This window comes from Stegastes partitus, unplaced genomic scaffold (genome assembly GCF_000690725.1).
Source record: "Stegastes partitus isolate 25-593 unplaced genomic scaffold, Stegastes_partitus-1.0.2 Scaffold200, whole genome shotgun sequence".
NCBI lineage: Eukaryota > Metazoa > Chordata > Actinopteri > Pomacentridae > Stegastes > Stegastes partitus.
Window position 1 is genome coordinate 463,796 of NW_007577931.1, and position 14,553 is coordinate 478,348.

Consider the following 14,553-nt stretch of genomic DNA (forward strand, 5'->3'; position numbering starts at 1 on the left):
GCATGTTTTAGATGTTTCCCTCTTCCAACACACCTGATTCAAATGATCAGCTCATCATCAAGCTCTGCAGAAGCCTGATAACGATCCTGATCATGTGGACCAGGATTGGGCACCCCTAGTTTAGAGCGAGGAAACACAGGTATGCTCTTGGTGGAGGTCTGATATTAAGGGGCGTCTCTCAAGCTGCATATCTTAATTGATTTTCTGACTCAGGCAGGTTAGGAGACATGTTAGCACAAAGGAAAGCAAAGGAAGTCATCTGGGATTCTAAAAAAATATGACTGTAAAAATAGTTGGTAGATTGATTAATATTCAAATAATCTTAAGTTGCAGCGGTCAGGCAGCTTCTAGTTTTAACATCTTAACTTTCACTTAAAGCATTTTCAGGGACTTAACTGACCGAGTCTATCAGTGTTTCTCAAGAGGCAGATGTTCAAAAATTGGAACACAGTCACAAAAAAATTCTTGTCATACATTTTCTACTGTGACACCTCAGATTAATCTCTTCGGACCAAGGATATTTTTAACAAAAATTGCAGCGGAAAAAACTAAATTTAGTCAACAGCTGCAAAACCAGAAGGCCAAAATGAAAAACCTTGGTCTGTATGAATACGACAGACTCAGGAGAGTTTTTTTCTAAAATTACAAGTCTCGCCAGAAGGCCGGTGTCGGATCTAAAACAAAACTCCAGTGAACATTTTTACTTCTGCTTTATCAAAACTTTAAATTGGATGGTAAACAATGGTATGACGATGAGTCAGTGACACTGAGGTTATGTAAACCTGTTCAAAAAATTCTCAGCAGCAACAGAAATGAAGCACAACAACTGACGGCCTCTTGGGAAACCTTTAAAAAATGTTTTGTATAATAGATATGGTTCAAGTGCAGATACATCTAGGAGGTGGAATACTTTGATGGATCTCAAGCCTCTGATAAATAGTCCAGATTCTGTCCGAACATAGAAAAAAAATAAACTATCAGCAAAACAGAAAGATGCCACATTAAGAATTTGCTTCCTACAGCAACATACCCTCTAAAGTTGGCAAATTCAGAGCCAAAAAAAAACACACACACACACATAAAAGAAGCATGAAAATCTTTAAAAACATCTGCGTAAAGAGTTAATACTATATCCCTGATGGTGAAAATTGCGACCATGAAATAACTTGGGTAAGTGTTCTTCTCCCAAGACAACAAAACTGCGAGCCGAGAACGGAATTACTTTTGCATATTGTGTCTAAAACACCACGAGGCAGCCACGATGAGCGCGTGACCGCATCGCACGCTTCCGCTCCTCCGCCGTCCCCGACACGCGTGCTGACGCAGCCGTACGGCCGCGATAAATAACTTTTAAAGAAGTGCAGTCAGTGAACAGATTGAGAGGGCCAGGTTTTCCACTCCATCAACCGGCCCTGTGCACCGAGACGAAAAAACACAATATGCTGCACTCCCCCCACCCCCCGACAAAAAATCCGATCGCTCATCAAAATGTTTTTCTAAGCAATTACACCATGCTGCCATTATATCTGCTGACACTTAATTGGATGTAGTGGAGTATACAGTTGATCAGTGAGGTTGCATTGTTCGTGCTACAGGGGGCACGCACAAAGACCCACTTGACATGCACGAGCGGGCGAGCCTCTTTCAGGCCGAGCGCGATGAAAATCTGTAAAATTTAATACAGTGCTGACGAGTAGTTTAAACTCTTGACCTGGTTTTCCAGCGAGAGGCTTCCAACAAATATCATTTCTACCTCTGGAGATGAGTAAGTGCAGCCCTGTCAGACTGGCACCATGTGTTTTCCGCGGGTTCACTCCTGTCCTGGGGTTTGGTGGTCTGGTAATGGGCCCCTGGCTGCACAGACTGATGTGTGTGCGTTCATGTGCTCGATAATGGGGCCTGCTGGAGGTCCGCGGAGGATCCATCTCTGGCTGTGCCGTGATGGGCAGCTCGGTACTTCGCTCCAGGCCTCCTCCGTTGCCATGGCGCGCGCGCACACCGCAGACAGACGTGGCGACACGCGCGCACCCTCGCCACGCACCAATCTGATTGACGGAGCATGCTGAGTGCCAAGCTGTCACTCACACTTTGGTATCCGGAGTTGTTTCCTCTCACTCTTTCCATTTCGCGCACACACAGGCAGACCACACGCACGCACACACAAGAGCAGCAGCGTTCTCGGTAGTTGTCACACGGAAGAAGACATCACACCTGCAACAAAGCTGGGAGCTTAGCACGGTTGCCGGTGACAAGCTTACACAAAAAGATAGGTGTTGGTAGAAGACCGGCGTCAGTGCACCAATGTTCCAAAACAACTTTTTAGCCTCATTAGGAGCTCGCTCAGCGCTTAGTTAACCTTTCCTGGACCTCCTCTGCTTCTGCAGACTGGTATTAACTACTAAGAGGCTCATTAACAACAAATCTGAGCTTGGAGACAAAGAAGAGTAATGAGTTTATGTGTAGATAAACACAAGAAAGCTCTTTGAGGTCAGAGATATTAAAACATTTCTTCCAACACATCTCGGTTGGGGGATGCTGAAGGGAACGTTCAGTCCGGCACGTAGAGGCGTCGTCACGTTGACAGTAAAGGAAGAAAACCGAACAAACACGGTTGGATCTTTGAAATTTAAATTCATGACAAAAACGAGTAGCAAAGCTGAATACATCCGTCCGGTTTTGCATATTTTCAACAAGCGGGCTACATTCTCCCAGAGCTTGAATTCAAACGCAGCGGATGACAGTTGGCATCTACCAGGTGAACGTTTAGCTAATACGATGAATGCCCTCCAGCTCGTCCCATTTTGGGCCCTCTTTGGGACAGCTGTGACATAAAAACCACAAAATCAGCAGCTCCGGAGCAGTTAACGGCTCCATTGAACAGTAATGCAAAGCTATCCGGTCTTATGGTTGACATGGAGCCAGATATAAAAAAAAAAAAAAACACACCCCGAGCTGGCAAGTTAGACGTTAGAAGGATAAAGGTCCCGAGGCTGTCGCTAAGCAAGGTCAGGCTGTCTCAGGGAAAGAAAGGGAAACTTTAAAAGAAAAGTGTAAAAACTTAAACCAAACAGATGAAGCTACCGGCAGAAAGAGAACCAACCTTTTGTGGTGATCTGGACGTGGGGACCGGAGACTGCGACCTCATGTTTTTAGCCGAGGAGCCTGCTGACAGCGAGAAAGAAAGAAAAAAAGGAGAACAAATTCAAATTAGGGGAGTGTTTTCCTCCCCTCACCATGATGACACGGCATGAGTCATGCAAACCTACACACATGGAGCGAAGAGAGAGGGGCCAGTGGCTTAAAGCATCAATGAATCAAATAAGCGCTGATGTTCTGCTGGTCCTTCAGACCGCCTTAAGCTGTTTCTACATCCAACAGCTGTTACTGCTCTATGCAGTGAGGGCAGAAAAAGAGGAGGGGGAGAAAAAAAAAACAAAACACTCCATCTGCTTATTATGCTGCTGGGCAGTGCAATACATCAGAAAACACTGGGGAATAAGTCAAGTCTGTTGCATCTGTAAATAAGTAAATAACTAAAAACACAGTTTGAGTTGATGGTGAAGAAAACTGTTGTTGAAATGTAATGACATGCATGTCTCAAGGGGACGAAACAGAAAAAAAAAATCAGGGAATTGACAAGAATTTCAATTGGCATTAACTTCAAATTCCACAGAGATTTTCAAAACTTGTTCTCAGCTGAATCTCATAACAGGAAATATCAGCGGTTAGTGCAGATAATGCTGCTGCCGTCTTGCATGTGGATGATATTAAGAGCTGAAAGCCAGGAGACAGCGCCTCAGACAGGAGGGGGAAAACAAGGTTTTAGTCAGAAGAGGTGGTGAAGAGAGCACCAGGTGTCAAAAGCCAGACGGGGAAAATTAGTACGAGCTCTTCAGTGGAGGATTCGCCGCGAGATCGGCCGGTTTACCTGAGTACGGCGGCCTAGGAGGGACGGGAGGGCATAGCAATTTGCCGACAGAGTCAGAGAAGGATGGCGCGCCCTCTTTGACACTGTCTAGGCTCCAACTACTGGGAGTGGGTCTCACTTCACAGCACACAGAAACATCACAAGGCACATGTCAGGTCACGGGATTCACAAAGAACAACATGAGAACACACTTTAAATGGATGGCAGGACGACAGACGACATATTGAGTGCGAGCATGTGACTGTCAAAGACCCTTAAAGCTTCGTTTTTTCATTCGGCTCCTTGTGATGGGATGCAACGTGAGCCCTTTCTGCTGGAACACTTATTATAAATGACATATATCTGTGTTTACATTTGTTTTTTATGAGTGTTGTTCTGCCAAGAATTGAAATGAGCACAACTAAATTAAAAAAATAATACGATATGAGTTGTCAGAAACTGATGATATTTGCTTGGTTGTTTGTTGCTCGCTGTCAGTCAAATCAGATTAAAACACTCCCAAACTGATGAGGCACATTTTTAAATTGCAAAATTATACTTAAAGATGCTTTTTTTTTTAATGTCACAATATTAACTTTGCAGAGCCAAGTTTTTAGAAAACGAAATTCTACAAGACCAGTTTAAAATCACATTTTTAGTCGGCTGTCTTGTTCTGTTCTGATATTTTCCTGCAATTTTCTTTATCCACAGTCGGACCAGGAGGAGAAAGCAACTCAGGGACCTGCCACACTGCACCTCCAGTGGCATTGTGTGTGTGTGAGTGTGTGTGTGTGTGTGTGTGTGTGTGTGTGTGTGTGTGTGTGTTGTCAGCTTGTTGTGGGTCAAAGTTCCTTTTTGTTCAATTTGGACCACAAAATGTGGCAGAAAATCTGAGCAGTGTTTGGCACGAAGGCTCACATAAGTAGCTCAGGAGAGAGCAGCACAGCGGCTCTTGGTGTTTTCATAACAAAAATAAGCCATTTCTGTCTTTTTCCTGATTTAATTTGACAAGTGATGCACAAAATTTTAATTACTGTTCATTTTATTGTTCTTTTATTCAGCTAAAATTAAAGATATTTCAGCCTAATGAACTTTTAATCTAATTTTTTTTTCAGTATATTTACTTTTTATGTCCTCCAAGTATTCTGAAAAATGTTTTCTTTTAAATTACTGGCAGTATTTCCTCAAGTACATTCTTTCAACAAGCTCTGTATTGATCGCTAGTGACGCTGGTCCTGACATTTTTGGGTCTATTATCTAACTGAGTGTGTAGTTGTAAAATTTTTGATCAGTTTAAGTTGTTTTATTTGATGTAGAATTGAAAAATGAGTATGCAAACAGTCGTGTGCCCTAATTCATTATAGGCTCTTTTTTGTTTTTTNCCAAGCCCTAAACCCAACAGGAAGTCCGTTATTTTGAAAAAACACGGTGACAATTTTGCAGATTCTTACGAGACGTGCTGTGTCTGTGCTCCAATTGGCCTGCCACTAAACAGGAAGTGGCTCGTAACTAGGCCGCACTTGCTCCGATCTGCCCCAAACTCGACATGCCGGATCACAGTCCCGTCCATCGCCGCTTGCGGCTTTAATTTTGTTTTATTTTGGTGTTGTCTGCATCACTGCTTTTCATTCAAGCACTTTAAAAACCTGCAATAAAAGCACAATTAATAGATTTTGTTCCCCCCCCCCCCCATGCTACTACATTTCTTCAGGATCTTTAAGCCTCCATAAAAGTCCTGGTCCAACATTAAAAGCCAAAGCAATACCCACAAACATACTGTAGGCGAAAAAAATTCAAAGACTTTTGATTCTCGTCTACACTCCTCCCTTAGCATGTGTGCTCCTCATCCAGTGACAGTTGTCCTCCTTGGGCTGGCCATTAGAAAGATGGATCAAGGCTGGCACATGAATGGATCTGAATGCTAAGTACAAAGCTTATAGAGCAACCGAGTCCAATTAATTACAAAAGCCTGTTTTGCGTGGCTCTGCTCGTTATCAGTCTCATATCTGTCTTAGTGACTAATGTTCCCCCTTGAAAAACCCAGCAACTAGTTAACTGATTGCTGCAGGCCAATGTTTATGAACAAGTAAACAATGAAGAATGGACTCACATCTCCTCTGTACAGCTAATTAGCAGGCACAAAATGGCCAGAACTTTTTTTGGTGCGCGAAGCGTTCAGGGACAGTCATCTGCTGCTGGTTACTTTCAAGAGGCAGTCAGATTGCTTCAATCAACATCCCTTCTGTCTTTGATTTGATGCCAGTTTTTATCTGCTCTACTTGTTGTTGCCGGTGGTTGTGTGGATGGAAGTGGAACACCTTCATATGAAAATGTGTTGTCTGTTCAAAGAAGCTAGTGCTTGCCCATTCTGCTGGGAAGGTGCAAATATGATAATATGCTGATGCATTATGACAATGTATTAGTTGTGCTATAGTCTTAAAAGGAAGTGAAAACACCCATCTTTGCTAACAACATGCCCACGTGCACGCAGCGTATGACCAGAAAAAAAAAAGCCGAGAACTTATTTTGAGGTTAGCAACGTGTTCCTTTCCCACCAGGCGATGTAAGGAAGAAAGAAAAGGAGCCGAGCTAATATAGGTTGACTTATTCAACCCCTTGAAAAGCAGCTGATGAGTCAGCAGCGAGTTGCGGGTGCCACACAGTAGGGTAGTGGTGAGAAATGAAAGTGTCTGCTGCCAGAATAGTGGGGAATCAATGGAGATGAGGAGAACGAATAAGAAGACAGAAAAGAATGAAGGTGAACTCAGGGTGAAGGGGGGAAAAAAAAAAGTGCAGGAGGAAGAAGTGGCACGACAGACTGGGATCAGAGCGAGCGCTGACAGGAAGGCAGGGCGGCAGGGCGAGAAGGCAGTAATGTGAACTAACAGAGAGTCAATAACTGCTTTTACATGGTGAAGATGGGAAACAAATGTCGAAATAAAAGGGAACAAAATGTCCCAGGCCCAGATATGGTAGCAGAGGAAGACGAGAAGGAGAGAGTGAAGGGAGACAAGAGACACTGACGTTTGGTGGGGTTAATCATTGAGCGTGTCGGGGGAAGAAGAGAGTCTTGTTGGAGTGACAGGTCTGCTGAGCTAAAACCCTCATCAGGCTTGCCGTCCTGCCCCGCAGACGTCAAAGCATCAGCTCCAGAAGGGGAGAAGGAAGACGCCCGGCGAATGTTAACCGCTCAAGGCTGTCTTTGAAATGGCCAACGCATAACTGCAAGTTCAACTTCTTTCCCCTGAGTTAATATCTATGATAATCACAAGGGCGAGAGCGGCGTGATCGCAAAGTCCCATCTTTCTCTGCGAGGATTTAAGTCTGCTGCCTTTATTGTGTTACCTGTGTAAGCACATTAAAATGGCCTGTATGCTGCTGCCCTTGTTGCAGAAATCCAAACTCTCTCCTTTATACAATGCTGTTTATGAAAGTCGTGTTTCTTGCTTAGCATAAAAGATTTTCTTGATAAACTGAGTAGCGGTTGTACACTGACTGACTCGTATCCGTGGCTCCAGTTCATTTTATAATCCACTAACGTCATCAAATCATGTTAGCTGCTCATAATTTATGTCTGATGTTTTTGCTGTCCCCGTTTGACCGTCCAGAGATAAACAGTCCACTCTTTGTTCAGACTGAAGAGTGACCCACATCACTGGCAATAAATCGAATTAACCTGCACAAAAACAGCCCAAATTAGCTCATTAGATCCTGGACACACCAATTTCACAATCAGCACTGCTCTGCTTTGGGTTGTGTAAATAGTGGTTGTGTCCGACCAACATCTCTAATTTGATTGAAAAAATATACACATTTCCTTTTAGCTGTGTGGACACCCACTGCTCAGGCTCACGTGAAAACTTTTAAACACTCTGTCCACAGAAAATTAAGTCTATTTACCCTGTTACCATGTCCATATGGTGCTTTTTATGTGCATGAAGAGTGAAATAAGCTGAAAGAGTCTCAGTTTTGCCCATCAGAGTTTATGGAGTTTCATACATAAGTAACTAGTGAATAACAAATCATGGCCACTTGCAGGATGGGACTTTATTTACCATTGTTCTTCTTTAGAATCACTTTCCAATTAGAAAGTGTAGAGCATGGGACTATTTTAATGAAAGAACCCTCTGAATTTGTGACTTTGATACACAGAGATGAACTTTTACAGGTTAAAGCAACAACCGGAGAGAGACTTTAAGTTTGGTCGACATTTGTCAGCTGTTGTTCAGGAGAACGAATGCTGTTTGTTAATTTGGCAGCCATCTCAAAAACACTTTTTTCCATCAGTGATATCTCCCGCGTGTCTTTGTTGTTTCCTCTTTCTTGTCTAACACGCCACACTAGTGCAAAACGTCCTATTTCTCAGTAGCAACCTTTAAATAAAACCCATTTTCAAACTGAGCATACAAAACGACAGAATTGGCATTTTTTAGATAACAAAATATAGACACCTGACTATCTTCTTGTAGGCTCAAATTGTACAGAAGTGTTACAAAGCAAAGAAAAAACCCTTGACACTCTAAAGCGAAGGAATCAACCCTCCAGAGTTGGAGGATGGTGGCATGTCGCCATTCAACACCTTACAAAGACCCTTTATACTGTTTTTCTGTATCATGTCTGTATATTGATTTTGATTCATGCATTGTGTTCAAATGTATCTTGGCCACGCAAAGCAGTTCATCTGTGGGTTTTCGGCATGGAGGTTGGTTGGTGTGTCAACGCCCACAGTGTGTAAGTGTTTGCTGTCCAACCAGTTTCAAATGGAAGGCGAGCCTCTATACCCTGCAAAATTGATTTGCTGGATTTAACAGCATATGAATGCCATAAAAGCCTTTTATGCCGTCTGGGAGAGAAAACAAGATATAGATGAATGCAATTACAATCCTGGAGTGTGGAAACGCTTTCCCGACCAATCGTGTTGGACTGGAAAACCGTCACAGAAACTCAGATGAAGTTCACATTTGTTCATCATTCATATAAGAAGTGTTTTGTAGACATGTATAGTGGAAATAATTTCAGGGAAAATATTATCCAGTCAAAGAATACAAACTTCAAAAACAATTTTCTGCCCAGTGTAACTTTAAAGTGGCAGTGTGTGATATCTTTCAGCAGAGAAACTTCAACAAGTCCACTGTACCTCACGTACTTCAAAGCTCCTGCTGTAGCTGAAACGTGTTTTAGAGCAGGTTTGATATGAAAGTAACTCCAACTTATGACTTTAAATATAGAAATTGAATCTCTGCTTGTCTTTACCCTTTTGAAGCCAGGAAGTGAGAGAGCGCGAGGTGGAAAATGTCAAGTCTGTGTAACTGGCTCCATTGACATTCTCAGGAGACAAATTGGAGGATTTTACACTTCAAAACTGCCCGTCCTGCTCCATTTAATGCCAAAGGAGATCTCTGCAGCACTTTCTCACTTGTGGACGAGGTGCAGACCAGTAGGGGGCACACTTACTTTGTTGCAGCCCATGCATCGTGCCATGCTTAGCACGTGTAGAGTAATTGTGAATCATTAATGCATGCAAGCATACGTGTGTGAGAGTTTGATGTGTGAACAAAAGCAAAAGCAGTGAAGACAAGAGGGAGAAACAGACAAACAGAATACATACTGCAGACAATATTCTCCTGTTGGGCAGAAGGAAACCACTGATCATGCCTCATAAATTTAGTTTAAATGTGGATATCAGGCTCATACTTACAGTAATCTGAGGTGGGGATGATCGCTGAATGGCTAATGGATGGAGGGGAAGTCTTATTAGGTGGTCTAAACGGCAGCCTCGTTGTGCTGGTGACCACTGGTGGAAACTCCCCATTAGCTGGAAGAGAACACAAAGCAGTTATTGAAAAGGCTGTGCTTTATTTCTTTCATGTGCAGACATCCTGTTGCTGCTACACTGAAGCACAGTAGCTGCAGACTCCTCGCTGGCACAGAAAATGCGGAGCCACCAGCAGGGGTCGTTCTTTTATTTGTACCACCATTGGCCATACAGAGCCGGTGAAATGCATAACATCCAGCTCCACTCCATCTCTTCCTGTCGCTGTCTGCTCCTACAGTAGATCGGTAAGCACATTCAGCCTGGGTGTTTTGTGGCAATCCATCAAGCCTCCTGCCTCACCACTTTCCCAGGGCTGAGATCATAAGCCCGTTGGTACCTTGATCTCTTCCGCCTCAAATTCTAACCCAGAATTAAATCTTCCAGGCAAAAGGCTGGCTGATTGGCTATTAGGGCTCAAGACAGAGGAGCTCTTATTTCCCAAAGATGTTAAAGTAAGGTAAGACTAATTGTATCAACTAAAATGGCTGACTTAAAAGAAAAACAAAACAGCCACATGTCCCCATTTTCTACTTGTTTTGAACAGAGTTGGTATGGTTGCTTGGCTGAATTGCTGCACAGACAAATCACTTTTTTTTTGATTTGGTCCCTGCACTGCAATCAGGGGTATAAAAGGCTTGAATGGTGTTAAAGAAATCTGCAGCCATATCTGGTCAGACACTGCAGGAGGTATAGGAGCAATCAGTGCAGGCCTGTCAACTGTACACAACAAAGTTCTTTACCAGTATTTGTTTGATGTAATGAAGTTGGAATGACAAAATCAATGCCCGACAGCAGTCTTACAAAACCCTATAGACGAAAATCTAAAATTCTAATAATTCATCCTTGATGTCATTGCAGAGCTTGTACGACTTCACCTTGAGTGACATGGACATGAAATGTTAACACTTGTTTCACTCCTTTCCAGCAAAGGTTTCACTGATTCCAACAGACCAGCAACAACGTTCAGTTTAGCTGCTGTAAATGTGTCTGTGACTTAAGCTCTGCTTCAAGGAGAGGCAGACTTTTTTTCTCTCTCTAGATTTCTGTCCAGCATATCAGTTCTTTGATGTTATGTTCTGTAGAATAAAACCCTCCGTGGCTATGTTACTACATGACCCTTCTTGGCTGCTGCGAAAGCGCAGGACTTTTGATGACTGAGATTATTTCCAAAAATGTCAGGTCTCCTGAGGTGTGGGAGACTGATAATGTTGCTGACAACTATTCTGCTTGTCCTGCCTTTGAGTTGTTCCTTTTATGATATCTTGGGGGGTGCCTGTTCAAAACATGCTTGTTCAAAACATTGCTTGGCCTCCAGAATTGCTCCAGTGTCATCAACCAAATCCCTCATCCGCACTACTTCACACTGACTGCGCTGGATTATAAAAATGTTAACCCTTTATAGGGCACTCCGTGAAATACTAACTGAAATAACATTTCAACCCTAGGGTGTTATTGAAGGATATTTAAAGATATTTTTTTACTTTTGTGACTTGAAAAAAAAAAAAGAAGTTGCAAATCAAGATTAATAAAGGTACCATATATGGTAACTTGCCTATCTACAGTTAAAAAAAAAAGGAATTTATAATAAATAAAAGAAAAAGTAACAAACGGCCAAAAACATTTATTTAGAAACATTTTAGCTTACACAACAAGCAAAGTATTTATAAAGTGCTTGGCATGTTCATTTAGTCACATTTTTCTTGGGGTAGTGGTGTTAATGGCACCAATCTCAAAAAATAAATCAAAGTAGAGTTCAATGCAAACCAGTAACAAAGCGTTTATAAAGTGCCTGGAACATTTGTTTAGTGACATTTTTTGTAAGGTCGTGATGTTGACATTAATATAAAAACTAAATCAAAGTGCACATGGCTCTTCAACCTCAAGGAGAGGAGGCACAGGGTGGACATATTGAACATCCAAGGAAGTTATGAAATACTTGCCCCATAAAGGTTTAACAATCAAACTCCTCTTGTACATCCAGCACCATTCACATGGCTCTATAACTAACTAATATAATTAAATCAATGTATGGCATAGCAAACCTTTCCCTGAACTGGTAAAATGGTATTTTTCATCCATTTTTCAGTTTTAACTCAAAATGGTTCTGACATGGATCCACGTCATCACCGTAGTAATGCAACGATGACAATCATTTCCAAATATATGTTTGCCCAAAACAATTGACTGACTATAATAACACTCTGTAATGTTAGTTTAAGCCATTTGTCACTTATACATAGCTGTTAAAGTCAGCACAAAATATGAGACGGCCAATCAACAATGTAAGATGACCTATGGTGGAATATTACATTACCATAACAGCAGCAGCGCGGAAATGATTGTATAAGGGAGTAATGAGAAAACAATGAAACTATTTACAGACATGAGATCTGTCCTCTCCAAACTACCGCACACAACTAGAAGTATGCCGCTTGTGCATGTCTATCCATTAATGTGACTGGGAGCGGTTCATACTTGTGCCGTGCTGAAAGTGATATGGAAATGTGACAAGGTCCCACCTAGCAAGATTGCCATCACAACATTTATGGAAAAGTAACCACGGTGCTTATTCAGACATGAAGTCGACAAATTCAGATGCCATCAGATTAATGGAAAGTAGTGCATGTCTGAAAGAGGTTTTTAAGTGACTATTACCAACAGAATCCACTCTGCGTATTGATAATAACAATAGCTAATTTCATGTTTGGTTGGGGACAAGAAAATAAACAAGACAGTGCTGCCTGTCACTGCAGTCTTAACAAAACGCTCTTGGAGGCTTTCTCTTCAGATGCTTGTGTGGCAGTTGTCCTGGTGTGAGCGACCATTTCCAGTGTGCAGTGCTTACATATTGTTTGTGTTTATAATAATAATAATAATTGACTAGATTTATATAGCGCTTTTCTGGACACTCAAAGACGCTTTACACTGTCAATTATTCATTCACACACATTCATCCTGGTGGTGGTAGCTACGGTTGTAGCCACAGCTGCCCTGGGGCAGACTGACAGAGGCGTGACTGCTTACAGCCCCTCCGACCACCACCTCAAACAATCCATTCATACGCATTCACACCAGGCAAGGTGGGTGAAGTGTCTTGCCTTAGGACACAACGACCATGAAACAGGGCAGAATCGAACCGCCGACCTTCCGATCATCGACCGACTCGCTCTACCACCTGAGCCACAGCCGCCCCTATTATTTAAAATGCTCCCACACTGTAGATGATGCCTGGCAAAGTTTCATTTTTTTAACTGCAGCTTGTTTTCCAGGGGACCCCGTGTTTTGACCAAGTATAACTTTTTTGATAAGCGCTGTCGTCGTAAACAATGGCGTCTTTACATCACTGACTCGCCCCACCTCTACTGTGGTCAGCGACTGCTTGTTATGGTTTCATGTTTCATGAAAACCACTCATCGAAACTACTTGAGATTTGACGATGCACTTTTTAGGGTCCCCAGCAATATACACAGTAAGTTTGAAGAAGATCGAACAAACAGTTGTCAAGAAAACCAAAGAATACGCACATGCACACACATGAAGAGATTACTTGACATAACAGAGGAGGTGGATACACTATAAGCTGCCTATACATGATAGACTGCCTCGTCAGCACTAGAACAATAGAAATTGTTGCTGTTTCAGCCAGACTGTCGCAATGCTTCAGTCTATCAACACCAATAACAGCATTCCTCATCGTTTCTTTTACCGTTTTCAATGTGCTTACTGTAGATACTTGTGGCAACCAGACAATAAATTGTAAATGATGCTCCGTATGCATAAGACCTACATATTAAATCCTATTTCTGCTCTGCATATGGAAAAGACTATTGAGAGGATGATTACATGGTTTCAGGGTCTATTTACATTTCGCACAGGAAAAGAAAAGAGAAGGTCTCTAGTTGTAGACTGGCTCTTCTTATAAAGCAGCAGAATAGCACATAGCTTGTTTGCACTGTAGATGCCTGATATTCTCCATAGGGCTGCCCTGGATGGCAAACAGCAGCAAAGGATGATTTAAAGGTTTATGACTTTATTTTCTATTTCTTTCTTTGCTCTTCTAAGCCATATGTACTCCTGGAGTATAAAGTTGCAGCTGCATGCAACACTATCAACCCACTGATCGGTAGCTGCTGTTTCCTAGATGCTGGGACAGCGTTGCATGAGCTGAATACCAAGCAGAAATCCAACTAGAAGTTGGCTAATTGTAACGAGCCAATGAGTTTCCCACATTGTGTCGTTTGCCTCCTTGGTGAAAACAAATCACGCTGCTTTCCCTGTCGTCATTATGGCAGTGTCAGGGGACAAAAACAAGACTTTTCATCTTTATCTCTCTAATCATTTTACCACATCAACACTCCCTCTTCTTCATCCTGGCTCCCCTGTCACCTCAGGCTGAAGGCTCACCATTTGTGACAATATGGCAAGGGGCTCCCTCAACAGCTGAAAGGTTTAGAAAGCTACTGTGTTTCATTTGGTCAGAGAAAACCCTGATTGCTTTGACTTGGAGCCAATACCTTGACCTAAACCTGGTGGGACTCCACAAAATTTGTCATTGCCAGAAAGGTAATATTGGGGCAGCGCACCAAAACCAAAAGCCATTAGTAAATTTTGAGAATTCTGTTATGCTGTTGTTGTGTAGACATGAGCTAAAACTACATAAATAGGAGAGGTAAGGAATTGTCTTGTTTGCTGTTTTACAGGTAACTATCTCATATAATGGACTAATGCAGATACGGTTGGCATTCTGGTATTGTGGGGAGCAGAGATTTGATGGTTAAAAAGTTCCTCTATAGGCAAGACAGCCACAGATTGTCTATGATTTCCAAAACAC

The 14,553-nt window shown here is 42.3% G+C and overlaps 2 protein-coding genes across 3 annotated transcripts in view; both read right to left on the reverse strand.

Moving 5' to 3' along the window:
* Window positions 1-5,282, reverse strand: part of LOC103356443 (dedicator of cytokinesis protein 4-like) — an 8,259-nt gene extending 2,977 nt beyond the window's left edge. The window contains exons 1-2 of one of the 2 annotated variants that reach the window (XM_008280582.1): window positions 3,929-5,282; window positions 3,101-3,162 (exon numbers count right to left, since the gene is read on the reverse strand). In XM_008280582.1, coding sequence (XP_008278804.1) covers window positions 3,101-3,145 — 45 coding nt within the window. In that variant the 5' untranslated portion in view covers window positions 3,146-3,162; window positions 3,929-5,282. Of the gene's footprint in view, window positions 1-3,100; window positions 3,166-3,928 lie in introns of both variants that reach the window. The other variant, XM_008280583.1, reaches the window with a different exon arrangement.
* Window positions 5,283-9,576: 4,294 nt separating this feature from the next.
* Window positions 9,577-14,553, reverse strand: part of LOC103356444 (ALK tyrosine kinase receptor-like) — a 39,437-nt gene continuing 34,460 nt past the window's right edge. Inside the window, exon 7 of the mRNA XM_008280584.1 lies at window positions 9,577-9,722. Within this exon, the coding sequence (XP_008278806.1) occupies window positions 9,577-9,722 (146 nt within the window). The remainder of the gene's footprint in view (window positions 9,723-14,553) is intronic.